The sequence below is a fragment of the Pogona vitticeps genome, chromosome 1 (assembly GCF_051106095.1).
Source record: "Pogona vitticeps strain Pit_001003342236 chromosome 1, PviZW2.1, whole genome shotgun sequence".
NCBI lineage: Eukaryota > Metazoa > Chordata > Lepidosauria > Squamata > Agamidae > Pogona > Pogona vitticeps.
In genome coordinates, this window is record NC_135783.1 from 344,313,576 (window position 1) to 344,329,197 (window position 15,622).

Genomic DNA, 15,622 nt, shown 5'->3' on the forward strand with positions numbered 1-15,622 from the left:
GACATGAACCCTAGCAAATGAAGAAATCTGACAGAAAAAATGTTTTTTGAAAATATGGTGCTGGCAGAGAGCATGGACAGCCAGAAAGTCAAATAAGAGTGCTGGGGATCAAAAATAAGGCTGAATAGTCAACAGAAATTAAACTGACTAAAATGAGTCTACCCTACATTGGGTATAATGAAAAAGGTAAGACTCACTGGGAAATACCATTATGCTAGGAAAAATAAAAGGCGTTAAGGAAGGAGTCAGATTTAACATGAGGTGCATTGACTCAATAAAGGAATTCAAACATATGAGCTTGCAAAACCTGTAGACAGTTACTACCAACTCATTGATTTCTAAGGTCACCAAAAGTTGGAATCAACTTAATTACAGCCAACAGATTAAAATATAATATGTGCTACCTTTTTTCCTTGCTTAGAAATTTTCCAGTAGTTATTTGAATGTTCTCAATTATATGAGAACATGTATCAAAGTGTGAATGATGTCATAATCATGAACTCAATCATCTTGAAAGAAACTTCAGGATGGTCAAACTTCAAGTATGCCATAAAGCATTTTAAAAAGACATTACACTGAATATCTCCCAAGTCTATAATAGATGAACAGGCCTATTATAATTAAAAGTTGCAGAAACATTTTAGACAATCAACATTCTATATCTGAGTGTTGAGAAATACAATCCCATGCACATTTATCTATGAATAAACTCCAATGAATCCAATGGTTGTTGTGGGTTTTTCGGGCTCTTTGGCCGTGTTCTGAAGGTTGTTCTTCCTAATGTTTCGCCAGTCTCTGTGGCCGGCATCTTCAGAGTGCTGTCCTCTGAAGATGCTGGCCACAGAGACTGGTAAGACGTCAGTAAGAACAACCTTCAGAACATGGCCAAAGAGCCCGAAAAACCCACAACAACCATTAGATCCCGGCCGTGAAAGCCTATGCGAATCCACTGAATCTAGTGGAATTTCTGAGCAGATTTGTATAAACCTCTATGAAACTCTTGATTATATGCCATGAAGACCCTTTAATCCTTTCTTGACAGTTAGCTTCATTGGGGGTACTCAAAGAGCATCTGTCCAGATATTATCAGACTACTGTACAACTCTCAACACCCTAGTCAGCATACCCAGTCAGAGTGAGTAATACTGGGAGCTTCTGTACACCCAATATCTTGAAATCACACTCTACCCAACACTGTCTTGGACCTTTCGTGTGCTGACAGATCTTTTTAACCTAATTCCTCAATTACCCCTTCCCCAACAAGAGTGGTTCTCAAGTATGTTTGACAAGATAAAAAACACCACGAAGATTTAACACGGCTTCTTTGCAATCTCCTGATCCTCCTTTATGGCAGGGCTTTCATTCCTGTTACCAAATAGCCTGACCATAATTTAAAATCGTTTGTTTGCTTTCAGGTAAGAGTTTTAAAGGGAATATTGCTAAAACATCTATTGGAAACTTATGCTTGTTTTAGCCATAGTTTGTGCCTTTCTATTCCTGTTCAAAGAAAAGATTATTTTTAAAAAGGAAATCTTGCCTTTTTTATAGCTTCCTTGATTTTTATCAGTCATCAGCAGGCTTCCTCTTGAAGTGGTGTATGCCTTCACAATCTGCACTATAGATTCTATTTGGAACTCTATCCCTGTGGTTTTAAAATAACCTTGAAGAATCTTAAATTTATGTTTCCTTAAATTACTCACAGGAAAACATTTTCTCTTAATATCACCTATAGCCTGTCTATACATTAGGTCCTTGCTTTGATAGAAGCAATATGTTTTGGAAGCTTCATTATAGACAACAGTTGAAATGTAATTATTTATAGTTACCACTTCAAAGTACTCTCTACCCCCCCAAGTATTTAGTTACCATTATACAATATTCTAGCTACTTAGAAAAACATCAGAATGCTACAAGCTGTTGGTCCATAGTATGAAACTAGAGAGGCGCTGTAAGCAGGTTCAGGATTTACCTTAGGCCAGTGGTCAGGAAACAGGAGTAAATTACCCCAAATGGGATAAAAATGAAAATCCTGGGGGTAAGGAGGACGCAACCCTAACCCCCTTCCCTCTTCCTCCTCTTCCTCTTGCCTGGAGGGAGGGGTTCCCGGCTGCCCAATCACCCCCTTCCTACCCCCTTCTCTGACCTGGCTGCAACCGAGCCACAGCAAATAGTAGATGGCGATGGGCCCCTGCCGGCAGCATAGGGCAGCCGAGGGGGCAGGGGCGGCCATGGTGGAGGGCGAGGCCAGGGCGAGTGCCCCGGCCAGGAGGAGCCTCTCCTTCCACTTCCTGGAGAGGTGGATCGCAGCGGAAGGGGGTGGCATGGCCACAGCAGTGGCCCAGGCCAGACTCAGCCTCCCGGTGCCAGGATGCCACTGACGCCCCACACCCTGTCCCCATTCTTGGAGGAGCCCGTTGGGCAGGAGCAGCACTCACCTGACTGCGCAGCTTTCTTTGGTGCCGCCTCCATGCCAGCATGGCCCCGCCAGGAGGAGGGGGCGGCCACCCAGGTACAGGCAGCTAGGCTTCGGTGGCGGCACTTGACTGGCCGCACGTGACTGAGATCCCTCCTTTCAAATCAGGGGGGTAATGTCAGGGTATATAAACTTTTTGGAGGGTAAAAGGTAAAAAAGTTCCCTGGCCCCTGTCTTAGGCTGTTCCTCCTCTGGCAACACAAATAAAGAGTCAGAATTATTAATAAAAGAACCTTTATTAACACAACTTGCTGTTTCTTCTTTATTTAACTCTATAGAACTATGTAACATTAACTGGGGTGGGGAACTATCCCAAAACCACATGAGAGATCTTTCGTTGCCAGTGTCTTTTAATAATAGCTTTTTGCCAACTTCTCCTGCTCGGTCGGTCGTCTCAAATACCCGCTGCGGACCGTTAGCTTCTCTCTCAGCATTGCTGGATCAATCTGGTGTACCTGCCATTCAGGACCCCATCCCTTGGGGTAAACCAAGACTGTCCATTCTTCTGGACTCAAGCCAGATATTATGGGTCTCACTTTATCTTTAACAGAACCTTCTTCAGTTACACTGGTTGCAGTTATTTTCCTAGGCACTGAAAAGACTTGTAAACCTTTATCTAACTTCTTCGTAATGGTTGCTTTAAACACTCTCCTCAAGCTCTACTCTCTGAGGATGGTCCTCCAAGAAGGATTGGAGCCGGCAAATGCCAGGCCACTGATTCCCAACTTGGAGAGCCTCCCCAGGAGGATACAGTGGTCAACGGTATCAAAGGCGGCCGAAATATCGAGGAGGACCAACAAGGACATTTTGCCTGTCAGCCTCCCTCAACAGGTCATCCAACAGTGTGACCAGTGCTGTTTCTGTGCCGTGGCGTGAAGCCCGACTGGAACAGATCCAGCGCATTGGTTTCACCCAAAAGAGCCCGAAGCTCATCAGCCACCACCCTCTCCACCACTTCAAAGACCATTCTTGCATGTAGTACTAGTGAGACAAATATCCTCCATCTTGTAACTGCACTTGTTGTTTCTCTTAGGTTTAGAACCTTGTACTTATCCATTAAATTTCCTTTTGTTGTTTTTAGCCCAGTACCTGAGCTTTGAAGATGTCTTTGAAATTTGTTTATCTTCCAGGGTATTAGCTATCCCATCCAATGTTGTGTCATTTGCAAATCTGATAAGCATTCCCTGCATATACTCATCCAAGTTAATAAAAGTATTGAATATGTGTATGCGATGTTTATCTTTGACAGCCCATCTCCAATCTTGGAAGTGAAATGGGCTGGAAGAAAAAAATGTCAAGCAACAAAATGCAAAGAGCTAAGAGAGTTTTGTTCCTGTTGCCTGTGTACCTCTTCTTACATGTTTATGCCACTCTTCTTTAAAGTTGCTCAGAGAAATGTTGTTTAGTTGTTAAGTCATGTCTGACTCTTTGTGACCCCATGGACCATAGCACACCAGGCCTTACTGTCTTCCACTGCCTCCCAGAGTTAGGTCAAATTCATATTGATAGCTTCAATGACACTGTCCAGCCATCTTGTCCTCTGTCGTCCCCTTCTCCTCTTGCCTTCACACTTTCCCAACATTAGGGTGTTTTCCAGGGAGTCTTCTCTTCTTATGAGATGGCCAAAGTACTGAAGTATGTCAAAGCCCTGGTTCATCTCTGGAAAGGGAAAATGGCCAGGCTGCTGCACATGACTGCTTCTCAATATCTATTCCTACAAATCTTAGCCAAACTAGCCCTTTAAGTTTCAAGGAAGTTATGAGTGATTAAACAAGTAAATCAACTTCACTGGTTTCTAGTCTGTTTCCAGGCTCAATTCAAAATGCCAGTTGTGACCAAGAAAGTCCCAGGAGGCTCGAGTCCAACCTATTTGAAAGATTGTATCTCCTTACATGAGTCCACCTGGATTATGAGAGACCCTGATCTCAAACATGCTGCCCAGAGGCACATCTGGGGGCGATGTAAAAGAGTGGTTGCTCCACAGCTGTGGGATGCTTTTCCTTGGGAGGCCATGTTGCCTCCAACTTCATCCTTCAGGCAACAGGCAAATAGCTCCCATTTTAAGCTGGCTTTGATCAACTGGATACAATTTTATTGTAAGACACTGTACTTTTTTTGCTTCTCATATTTTTGACTGTACTAGTTCATAACTGTTTGTGAACTCTCATGGTCATCTATAATGGGAAAAGTAGCACATAAATAAAATAAATAAATGCACAACAACCCCATGCCCTTTTAGATTTATTACATCCACCTCTCTGCTAAAGAAACAACACTTAAGGTAGCTAACAGCTTCACTAAAAACAAACTAAATAACAAAACCATTAACATCAATATAAATTATACAATGGAAGCATCAAATTATACAATAAGCACATCAAAATTATCAACAGATATGAAGGGGGAAGTACATAAACAAGTGTTCCTACCTTCAAACATGTAGCCTGGCCTAAAATAGCACCTAAATCAAATAAACATTTTAAATGTTTTATACCACTTACATTTATTTCAATGAATCTCAAGGCAGTATCACAAAATTCAATAATACCAAGTAATAAAGCAATGATTCACAAAATATTTTGTTAAAACAAAACGGAGTAATAAGACAAGCAATTAGGAAAGCACCGAAGAATCTTCAGTTGACAATGTAAATGCTCCATATTCCAACTCCACACACCTATGGGACAAAGCAACGCCACTAGAAACTGTCTTGTCACCTTCAGCAACCTTCTCTTGCAGACATCTCTCACACAACACCTGCCACAAGCACCACCACCTCCAGAAGTCCAGACACACTGGATTCTGGCCTGCACACCCACCCCCGTGCTTGTCTGGTCCTTGGGATCTTGTGTCATTAATTGCCCTGGGTCAGCTGTTTCTATTCATAGCTAGGGACCTGTTTTCTTTCTCCCCCTTGAAGTGGCATTTTGTCTACAGCCTGTCTTAAAGGGGCCTTCATCCTGCTGCACTCAGAACAGGACTTGTGACAGAAAGCAAAATAACAAATTGCAAGGGAAGAAAACGCCATGCAAAAATGTATGAGAAACTGGTGCTGGAGTAAGAGATATGCAAAATGAGTATGAACTGGAACAGAGCTCTATTCCTCTTATTCACATGCAACATTATAAAACATGTATGACTACTAGATTATGCTTCCTCCATTCAAGGGTACCTGCCATATAGGTTTTATATGGCCATCAATTTTTTTCATGTGATTTACTGACATACTGCACACTTGCTATGTTCCTCTTTGCTATTCATCTTATCTCTATCCTTAAAAGCCGTAAACACTTTTTAAGAAACAAAGTACAGTAGAAGTTGGAAAAAGAGGAAGGAGATATGAGCTGAGTTCAAATCCCTGCCAAAGTCGAGCCACCAAGTTTCTTGGATGATGCCTGACCCTCTTATAGCCTAGCCTCACTCCCAGGGCTGCTCTGAGGCCAAAGGGAACCACACAAACCAAGCCCAAGAAACTATTGCAAGAGGAACAAGACCTAAGTGCGATTAAGTGAGATTTTAAAGAAACAAATTAACACAGGGGGTAAAGGGATCTAAATAAAGCTACAGAGGAATGAGGCACAAATAGATAAGGGAGGAGGGGGAAGGGAACAGAGAGACCACACGGAAAAACTGGGGTGTGCTGCATATTATAGAGAATAAGTTGCACCACATCTGACAGTGTCATATGACAGGTAGCCACACAGGATTGCTGCCTTCACATATTACTGTGTCGGAGAAAAAAAGATTTTGACAGCTAGGCTAGGATACGGATGCCAACTTTTCAACACGCGGCTGCTCCTATGCTCTGATGAGCCGCAAAGAACCAGCTCTGATTGGCCAGCTCTTCAGAGCCGCAGAAGCCGGGGCGGTCGGGAAAGTTGGCAGCCCGGCGGTCCTCGTGTCTCACCGGCCGCCCCCCACGCACCTGGCACCTGCAGACGATGTCGGCGTCGGTGGCCAAGAGATCCACCACTTTGCCTTTGCCTTCGTCCCCCCACTGAGCGCCCAGCACCACCGTCACTCGGTTGCCGCCCGGCTCGCTCCGCATCCGCTTCAGACCGCCGGCAGCCGCTACAGGGGGGTTCTGGTGAAGAGCGCGGTCGTTGGAGGCAGCAACGGCCGCAGCTGCCGCCGCGGCCGCGGCCGCTGCTCGGGTACCGGACATGGTGGCGAGGGCTGGGCGGACAAGCCTTCCCTGAGGGAACGGCGAACCGGCAGCCGCTCCGCTTCTCGAAAACTCGCCTCCACAGCAAGTACGCCCTCACGCGCCCGCTCTCCGGCTTCTAAAGGAGCCTGCGACCAATCAGCGCCGCCAGCGCCCTGACGTAAACCGGGAGAGGGAGGGGCCGTAAAGTGGATGAAGAGGCGGTTGGTGTTCTCCCTCCCCCCCCTCCCCGAACCTCCTTGTTCCTCAATATGAGGCAAATATATGTCGTTAGGGCGAGGGAAAAAGAGGGGGGAATCGCCTCTAAATCACCGAAACTGTGATGGTTATGAGGCGGCGGGAAATTTCTGACAGATGTTTAAATAAACTGTTTGCTTCACTGATCTGTCACTTTCCCTTCACATGGTGTATCTGGGAAAGTGCGAAGAAACAAAACGAGACAACATGTGGCACCTTAAAGACCATTACAGTATATTGTAATACAATGCATTATATTTTCGACATCCACTTTCTCAGACATGGAAACAGAACGAAATGTTGAATGAAATATCAGTTTCATACTAAATATTGGTTGGCTCTTGGACCTTGAAATGAGGAGACAAATCAGGGAGGTGCCCAAGAGAGACAGGATGTAATCATCGGGGACTTCACCGATCCCCACATTGGCTGGGCCAATGGGTGCTCAGGTCGAGAAAGAGAGACTGGCTTTCACTTTCTTGACATGCTAAATGACTGTGCCTTGGAGTAACTTGCCGTGGAGCGCACCTGAGGACAGGTGACTCTGGATTTAATTATTGTGTGGTACTCAGGGCCTAGTTAGGGACCTGAATGTCCCTAACTATTCTAAGGAATAGTGACCATGCTGCAGTCTTTTTTTCCATGCATGTTGGGGGAAGAGTGTCAAGCAAATCTGACACAAAACCCCTAGATTTCTGAAGGGCAGACATCCCTTAGATGAGGAAACTAGTTAGAAAGAAATTGAAAGGGAAGGTAAAAAGAATCCAATCTCTCCAAGAGTGTATGGAGCCTGTTTAAAACAATGGTAGTAGAGGCCCAGCAGAGGTGTATACCACAAAGAAAGAAGGGCTCAACTCACCCTAACAATTTAAACAGCCCTATCAGGATGAAGGGAAAATTCCTTCTACATCTCCACAACAAAGTATAGTATTTTTCTTCGTAGTACAGTCGGTGCCTTGACTTACGAACGTCCCAACATACTACCATTTCGAGTTACGACCAGCTCCGGCCGCAAAATTTTGCTTCCACTTGAGACCGGAGCTTTGAGTTACAACCAGAAAATGGCAGGGGAAAAAGGCAGGAAATTCAAATTGCTAACCGTTGGTAGACGAAGAGGCTGCTTCTTTGTAGCTCTTTCGCCTCAGCAGTTAGCAAGTGTGGGATCGGAGAAGGCTTTGGACTGCCTGGTAAGGTGCTGCTTTCTACTTTGTAAAAACTGTTCTGAGTGGGTTTTGTAGCGTGGTTTTGGGCTGGGTGGTGGGATTATGTTTCTATGCTGTGATATGTCTTGCAGGGTTTGTTTGCTTTTTGCTTTGCTTTTTTGGATTTCTAAAGGGTCTTGCATGGTTTGTTTGCTTTTTGCTCTTTTTTTACATTTCCAAATGGTCTTGCACAGTTTTTTGCTTTTCTTTCTTTTTCTCCCTTCAGCCGGAATGGATTAATCACGTTTCCGATGGGTCTTGCAGTGTTTTTCCCCACCTTTGGTGTTTTTTTCCTTTGGCCAGAACAGATTGATTGCATTTCAATGCATTCCTATGGGAAATGGTGCTTCGACTTACGACCATTTCGAGGTACAACAGGAGTTCCGGAACCAATTAAGTTCATAAGTCGAGGCACCAGTGTACATTGGAATAACTTCTTATAGCAATCCTATTCCTATTTGAATGTGGAGAATCTCACTACATTTGCTTCTGAAACATTTGTTTGTCAAGCACTGCATTTCTATAGGGACAATTTCTGACAGAATAGTATCACAACCCTTCAAGCTGAGAATGAATATAACAGCATTCAACTCTCCAGCTTGAAGTGTGCTGTGCTTTGTTTTGTGGTTCTTTGGGATCATGGTGCCCCTAATGAAGGAAGGAACTATGTGGAATTATGCTTTATTAATTTTAACCTCATTTTTATTGAGTGGCTCTGTGGCCAGGGTGCAGTCATCCAGATGTTGCTGGACTTCAACTCCCAGAGTTCTTCACTCTAGACTAGTACTGACTAGAGCTGATGAGAATCCAACAGTATCTGGCAGGCTGCATCTTGCTCATACCATCTGTAAGGAGACAGAGCAAATTACAGTAATGGGAAAAACAAATTTCCACAATTTATTTTTAAATATTGTACAGTTTGACACCTACAATGACGAGTGCACACATTGCTACTGATATTAAAGTTGTAAAGATTATACATCCTCTTCTCAAAGCCACAGCAAAGGTTCTATGGGTCCAAGACAAAAAACAGATATACATTAATTATACCAAAACTCAGGACTGACTGTTGGCAAGACCTAGAGGAAAGTGACTGCCTCATGCAAACAAATTTACTTTGTATTTCCATTTATATGCATCATAGGAAGACAGGTCGAAGATTGAAGCTTCCACAGAAGCAGAATCAATGGGTTGTGATATTCTCACAGCAAAGCTGTTCCTTCTGAAGAAAAGGAACCATTGTGTGGGGATTGTGTATTGTGCAATGAACAAGGAATTTAGAACGGCGCACGTGGAGATTATCCTGTTTTAACTGCACACAACAAGCCTGTGAGGTAAATTATACTGTGAATTGAATAGATCAAGGTCACCCAGTGAGCCTTCCGGCTGAGCAGACATTTGCACGCATGAAGTGTCAGTCCAGGGTTATACTATGTTACAGCGTATTGAACATGGGATCTCATATTTTGCATTTTCCCAGCTAACCAAGGTTTTGTTTCTTGTTTTTCAGATATTCAGAAGAAATCTTGCTTTAATATTTTTCTATATACTGTTAGCCTCAAACCACTGTCAAAATTGAAAATTCCTTCTCCATCAGAGGACACCCAGTTTAGTGTGGTGGACAGAGTGTTCGGCCAGGATCTAGGAGACCTTGGATTAAATCCTTGCTTGGTCATAAAAACTCACTGGGAGCACTGAGGAGTGGCAATGATGAACCGCTCCTTGAATATCTCACATACCTTGAAAACTTGATCAGGGTTGCCCTAAATCGGAAGCAATTTGATAGCACATAACACAAACACTCTGTTTGCTGCAGGGACTACAGCTGTAGTTGGTGTTACATACAGCACTGATGTTACCTGTCTGTCATGGGTTTGGAGGGAAAGTTCCATCCTATGGGGAGTGGAAGGCGGGACATCAGGAGGAGGGGCTGTACTGTATAAATATGTGAAGCGTGTGTGGAGAGTTTAGGAGATGCTGAGAGATGCTGTGAGACACTGGGTTGTGACGAAGCAGCAGCTGGGAAGAAGAAGCTGTTGTGGGAGTCTGTGTGTCAGACAGGGTACTTCTGTGTGTCAGAGTACCAACCTGATAGGTTCAGGTGTCTGTTGGTTAGCCAGAACTGATAGGTTCAGGGTCTGTGCTTTAAGTTAAGGGTTCTGGGTGAACCAAACTGTATGCTTGTATGAGTGAGAATAAGCCACGTTACTTTATCTTATTCACCTGATTATTTTATTTTCCCTGTGTGTATTTAAATAAACCTTATTCTTTATATTGTTTGAAAATCCATCCCTGGTCTGTGTGACTTCTTAAAGGGAATGGTTGGTGGCAGCTTAGTGTAACTGTGTGACATATCCCAGTAGGTCTGGGTTTGTCACATTGATTGGTGTCCAGCGTGTGGGATACGACTGGTCCAGTTGTCCAGTGGTCCAGCAAAGCCTTGGCAAGTGTGCCCAGAGCAAGGGGGGTCTAGTCAGGGACAGTCTGAGGCGCGTAGGTAATCTTCTAGGTGTACCTCACGGGGAGGTGCGCTAGTAGAAGAACGTGCCAACTGGGGAGACTTAGATTAAGGTGCTCTGAGGCAGCCTAGTTTTGGCGGGAAAAAGCTGAGGCAAAACTGCGTAGCAACAGTGAGCTAGCTTGCCAGCTGAGAGGCCCAGCAGAGGGGGGTAGGCTCTGACTCGATACTGTTGCAAATTAGTGCTGAAGAACAGCAGCAATCTCTAGGGAGAGCTGGTTCTGAGGCAAGAAGGAAAAAAGTGGTCGTTTTATTTTGAGGCTTGACTTTTAAAGCAGCCTGTTCTGAGGGGGGATTATGCCCTTGACTCGAAGCCAGATAGCAGACATGAGTGAAGTGAAAGACCCCCAGATTGACCAAGGTTCTGAGGATGAATTTGGCTCAGTGCAAGGTGACAGCACAGGAGAGCAGAACCCAGAACTTAGAAAATTGCTCATAGCCCAACAGCATGAACTGAGGATGAGGCAATTTGAAGTGGAGGAAAGGTTAGAGAGAGAAAAAATGGAGGAAAGGGAAAGAGAGAAACAGCGGCAATTTGAATTAGAGAGAGAGAGAGAGAAAATTGCTCTGGAAAAAGAGAGAATGGCGTTTGAATTAAGAAAACTGGAACTGATGAACCAGAACAATAATAATAATAGGGATTCTGAGGGAGGCCAATTGTCTAAGGCTGACCTGAAGAAATTCCCTGTGTACCACAAGGGAGATTGTCCTGAGGTGTTCTTTTCCTTAGTGGAAAGAGCGTTTGTGGACTTCTCAGTGAGGGAAACTGAGAAGATGACCATCATGCGGTCTTTAATCAGTGGTAGCCTGGCTGAGGTCTATGCCGAGATGCCTGAGGAACTGATGAAAGATTTTGCAGAGTTTAAAAAACTGGTGTTTGCAAGACATGGGATAAATGCAGAGCAGCTGAGACAAAGATTCAGGTCCCTCACAAAAAAAACCAGAACAGACTTTTACCCAAGTGGGGGCCCAATTGGTGAGGCTGCTTGAGAAATGGCTATCGCAGGAAGGGACAGAGACCTATGAGCAGCTTAAAGACTTGATAGCACTGGAACAGTTCTATTCAGTCCTGCATGGGGAATTGAAATTCCAGGTGAGGGAAAGGAAACCGAGGTCTGTGGCAGAAGCCGCAGAGATCGCAGATTTTATTTCCCAAATAAGAAAGCCCTTGGGTGAGGGGAAATCTGTAGGTAAACCCAAAGAAACCTACAGCAAGTACTCTCAGGGACCAGGGAAAAGCCAGCAAGGGGGAGGGGCCCATGGTGAAGGGAAGCCCTCAGACATGAAACTAAGACCTCAGATTTTGGAGGGAAAACCAAAACAAGATGAGAGAGAATCAAAATACACCAGAAAATGCTATTTCTGTCAGGGAAAGGGTCATCTAATCTCAGAGTGTCAGAAATTAAAGCAGCTAAAAGGAATGGTGCCTCAGGATTCTAGTGGGACCAAGCCAAAAGCTGTGTTCTGTGTCCAGAAAGAGCAAAGCTCAGTGTCACTGAGGGAGCCTGTTGCCATGACTACTCAGTCTGGAACAGCTACCTCTGTTGATCAGGCTGAGGAAAATGGTCCTCTTATAGAGGTAAAGCGCTGCTTGCTGATAAAAACAGATTCTCAGTTGTTTGAGACAGCCGGGGTGGACGTAGGAATACTTGACCGTCAGTATAGGGGGCTGCGGGACACTTGTTCCCAGGTAACCCTGTGCCATCCAGATATTATTCCTAGGGAGTTTATAATCCCAAATGAGAGCATGAAGGTGGCAGGGATTGAGGGGCAGGTAATCTCTCTGCCAGTAGCAGAGGTACCTGTCAACTTTCAAGGCTGGAGGGGAGATTGGCGGCTAGCGATTTTATCGACTCTGCCAGCAGCCGTGCTCGTGGGAAATGACCTGGCTGAACATGTGAAACGGGTGCTAGTGATTACACGCTCACAAGCCACCACAGGGACAGTTCAGGGGGGTAATGATGAGCCAGAGACGGAAGCAGAGGGGAGTTCAGAAGCTGTGGTGGAAACCTTAACCACAGACAGCAGATTTGGACAGGAGCAAAAGGCAGACGCCACTCTCCAAAAGTGTTTTGAACAGGTGACTAATGCCCAGCTAACACCTGAAACCCCAGTGAGATTTCTGGAGAAAGAGGGAGTTTTATATAGAGAAACCCTGAGGAATATCTCAAAAGGGGGAGATGGGATCAGAAGTCAGCTGGTGGTACCTGAAAAGTATCGCCCCATGATCTTACAAAGGGGTCACTCTGACATGTTTGCTGCACACTTAGGGGTGAAAGAGCCCCTTGATTTGATCAAACAAAATTTGGAGCAGATCACCCAGGATGACCCACAAGACGTTGTGACATACATAGACACCTTGATGAATGACCTAAGGAGAAATCTAGAGCTGGCAGCAGAAAACCTGCAAGCTCAGAAGGTCAGACAGAAAACATGGTATGACCACAAAGCTAGAGAGAGGCACTTTGACCCAGGGGAGGAAGTGCTTTGGCTTAGGCCCTGCAGAGAGAACAAACTGCAGCTCAAATGGGCAGGACCATATAGGGTCATTTCCAAGATGTCAGACCTGAACTACCTAATAGAGCAGGAGGAGAACCAAGCAAGGAGGGTGGTTCATGTGAATGCCCTAAAACCCTACTACAGAGGGGAACAGAGGGTTTTATTCGCGATAAAAGCAGCTGAGAGTGAGGAAGCTGAGTTACCCTTCTGGGAGGGTAGAGGGGAAGTAAAATACAACCCAGAGGAGGTAAAGATCAGTCCTGCACTCACCCAAGACCAGCAGCAAGAACTAAAAATGCTGCTTAGTAAATATCAACAGGTGTTTTCCAACAAGCCGGGGATAGTGAAGGGAGTGATGCATCGGATCCACACAGGGGATGCACCCCCGCAGGCAGTATCCCCATACCGAGTAACGGGACCCTATAGGGACAAGGTGCGGAAGGAGCTGGACGAGATGCTGAGGGAGAACATAATCGTCCCCTCTTCTAGTCCTTGGTCCTCTCCGATAGTCCTTGTGGACAAGCCTGATGGGAGCATTAGGTTTTGTGTTGATTACAGGAAATTAAACCGTGTAACCACTCCTGATGCCTACCCAATGCCCAGGCTAGACAACCTGATTGAAACCATAGGGGGTTGTCGGTTCATCTCATCATTGGACCTGGTAAAGGGATATTGGCAATTAAGAATTGATCCCAGGGATCAAGAAAAGACTGCCTTTTGCAGCCCTTTTGGTCTCTATGAGTTTCGAGTCCTGAGCTTTGGTCTCAGAAATGCACCAGCCACATTCCAAAGGCTGATGGACCAGACCTTGGCAGGGCTCAGTGACTTTACAGTGGCCTACATTGACGACATAGGGATCTTCAGTAATACCTGGGAAGATCACCTGACACACCTGGAGTTAGTGCTGCAGAGGTTAAGTGCAGCAGGGCTAACAGTAAAGGCCAGCAAGTGTCAGCTGGGTAGCCCAGAAATAAAATACTTGGGTCACATGGTAGGGGGAGGAGTGATAAAACCCCTGGAGGCCAAAATAGAAGCTGTTCGTGATTGGCCCAGACCCAACACCAAGAAAAAAGTCAAATCATTTCTTGGGTTGGTGGGCTACTACAGAAAGTTCATCCCGAGGTTTAGCGAGATTGCGGCTCCGCTGACCGATCTGACGAGGAAGAAGGCTGATGACCGCATCCCGTGGACCAGCGACTGTGAGGCGGCGTTCCAGAGGTTGAAGGAGGCGTTAATCAACTATCCAGTCCTGCGTGCTCCAGACTTCGACCGGGAGTTCATCATCTACACCGACGCGTCTAACAGCGGGGTAGGAGCAGTTCTGTGCCAGGAGGATGAGAATGGTGACCAGCATCCAGTGTCCTACCTGAGTAGGAAACTTCAAAAAGGTGAGAGACATTTGGCAACCGTGGAGAAGGAGTGTTTGGCCATAGTCTACGCGATCCAGAAGGCCAAGCCTTACATCTGGGGAAGACATTTTATTCTGTGTACTGACCATTCACCATTGCAATGGTTAAAGACAATGAAAACCCACAATAGCAAACTTATGAGGTGGGCTTTAAACCTACAGGACTATGACTTTGAAGTGAAGGTGGTCAGAGGGTCAGTGAACTGTGTTGCTGACGCCTTATCAAGAAGACCTGAAGAATGAAGACGGCGAAAGAACATGGACTATATGTGTATATAATGATGACAAAAGTAAAATGTACCTGTTTTTTGAATTTGGTTTGTATGAATAAAGGTAAATGGATGTAATGTATATGGTAAATGTTTAAATGCCTATTTGCTATGGTTTAACTTAGAATGTAAGTATAAGTGAGTATAATATGGTATGTATAACTGTTGTTGTGTATTTTATACAGGTTGTTTTTTGGTGAAAAGCACGTTAGCTTTCCCCCTACAAAACAACTTATAAAGAGGGGAGGTGTTACATACAGCACTGATGTTACCTGTCTGTCATGGGTTTGGAGGGAAAGTTCCATCCTATGGGGAGTGGAAGGCGGGACATCAGGAGGAGGGGCTGTACTGTATAAATATGTGAAGCGTGTGTGGAGAGTTTAGGAGATGCTGAGAGATGCTGTGAGACACTGGGTTGTGACGAAGCAGCAGCTGGGAAGAAGAAGCTGTTGTGGGAGTCTGTGTGTCAGACAGGGTACTTCTGTGTGTCAGAGTACCAACCTGATAGGTTCAGGTGTCTGTTGGTTAGCCAGAACTGATAGGTTCAGGGTCTGTGCTTTAAGTTAAGGGTTCTGGGTGAACCAAACTGTATGCTTGTATGAGTGAGAATAAGCCACGTTACTTTATCTTATTCACCTGATTATTTTATTTTCCCTGTGTGTATTTAAATAAACCTTATTCTTTATATTGTTTGAAAATCCATCCCTGGTCTGTGTGACTTCTTAAAGGGAATGGTTGGTGGCAGCTTAGTGTAACTGTGTGACATATCCCAGTAGGTCTGGGTTTGTCACAGTTGGTTTCAATGTCTTTGTTTTTAGAAACTCAGGGCTTGGTTACACTGGCAGTAAAGA

The 15,622-nt window shown here is 44.9% G+C and overlaps 2 protein-coding genes across 3 annotated transcripts in view; one reads left to right on the top strand and one right to left on the bottom strand.

Annotated features, from left to right (window-relative positions):
* ADSS1 (adenylosuccinate synthase 1) overlaps positions 1-6,736 on the bottom strand; it is a 31,385-nt gene extending 24,649 nt beyond the window's left edge. For both annotated transcript variants that reach the window (XM_072986753.2, XM_020814847.3), the window contains exon 1: positions 6,399-6,736. In XM_072986753.2, coding sequence (XP_072842854.2) covers positions 6,399-6,638 — 240 coding nt within the window. In that variant the 5' untranslated portion in view covers positions 6,639-6,736. The remainder of the gene's footprint in view (positions 1-6,398) is intronic.
* Positions 6,737-7,280: 544 nt separating this feature from the next.
* On the top strand, positions 7,281-15,034 carry LOC144586114 (uncharacterized). Its single transcript, XM_078383838.1, has 2 exons — positions 7,281-9,411; positions 9,588-15,034. The coding sequence occupies exon 2, from the start codon at positions 11,878-11,880 to the stop codon at positions 14,743-14,745; it is 2,868 nt and encodes a 955-aa protein (XP_078239964.1). The 5' UTR covers positions 7,281-9,411; positions 9,588-11,877; the 3' UTR covers positions 14,746-15,034.
* The last annotated feature ends 588 nt before the right edge of the window (positions 15,035-15,622 follow it).

Coding starts and splice junctions, on each gene's coding strand:
- LOC144586114 (XM_078383838.1), top strand. CDS start 11,878: ATGAAACTAAGACCTCAGATTTTGGAGGGAAAACCAAAACAAGATGAG.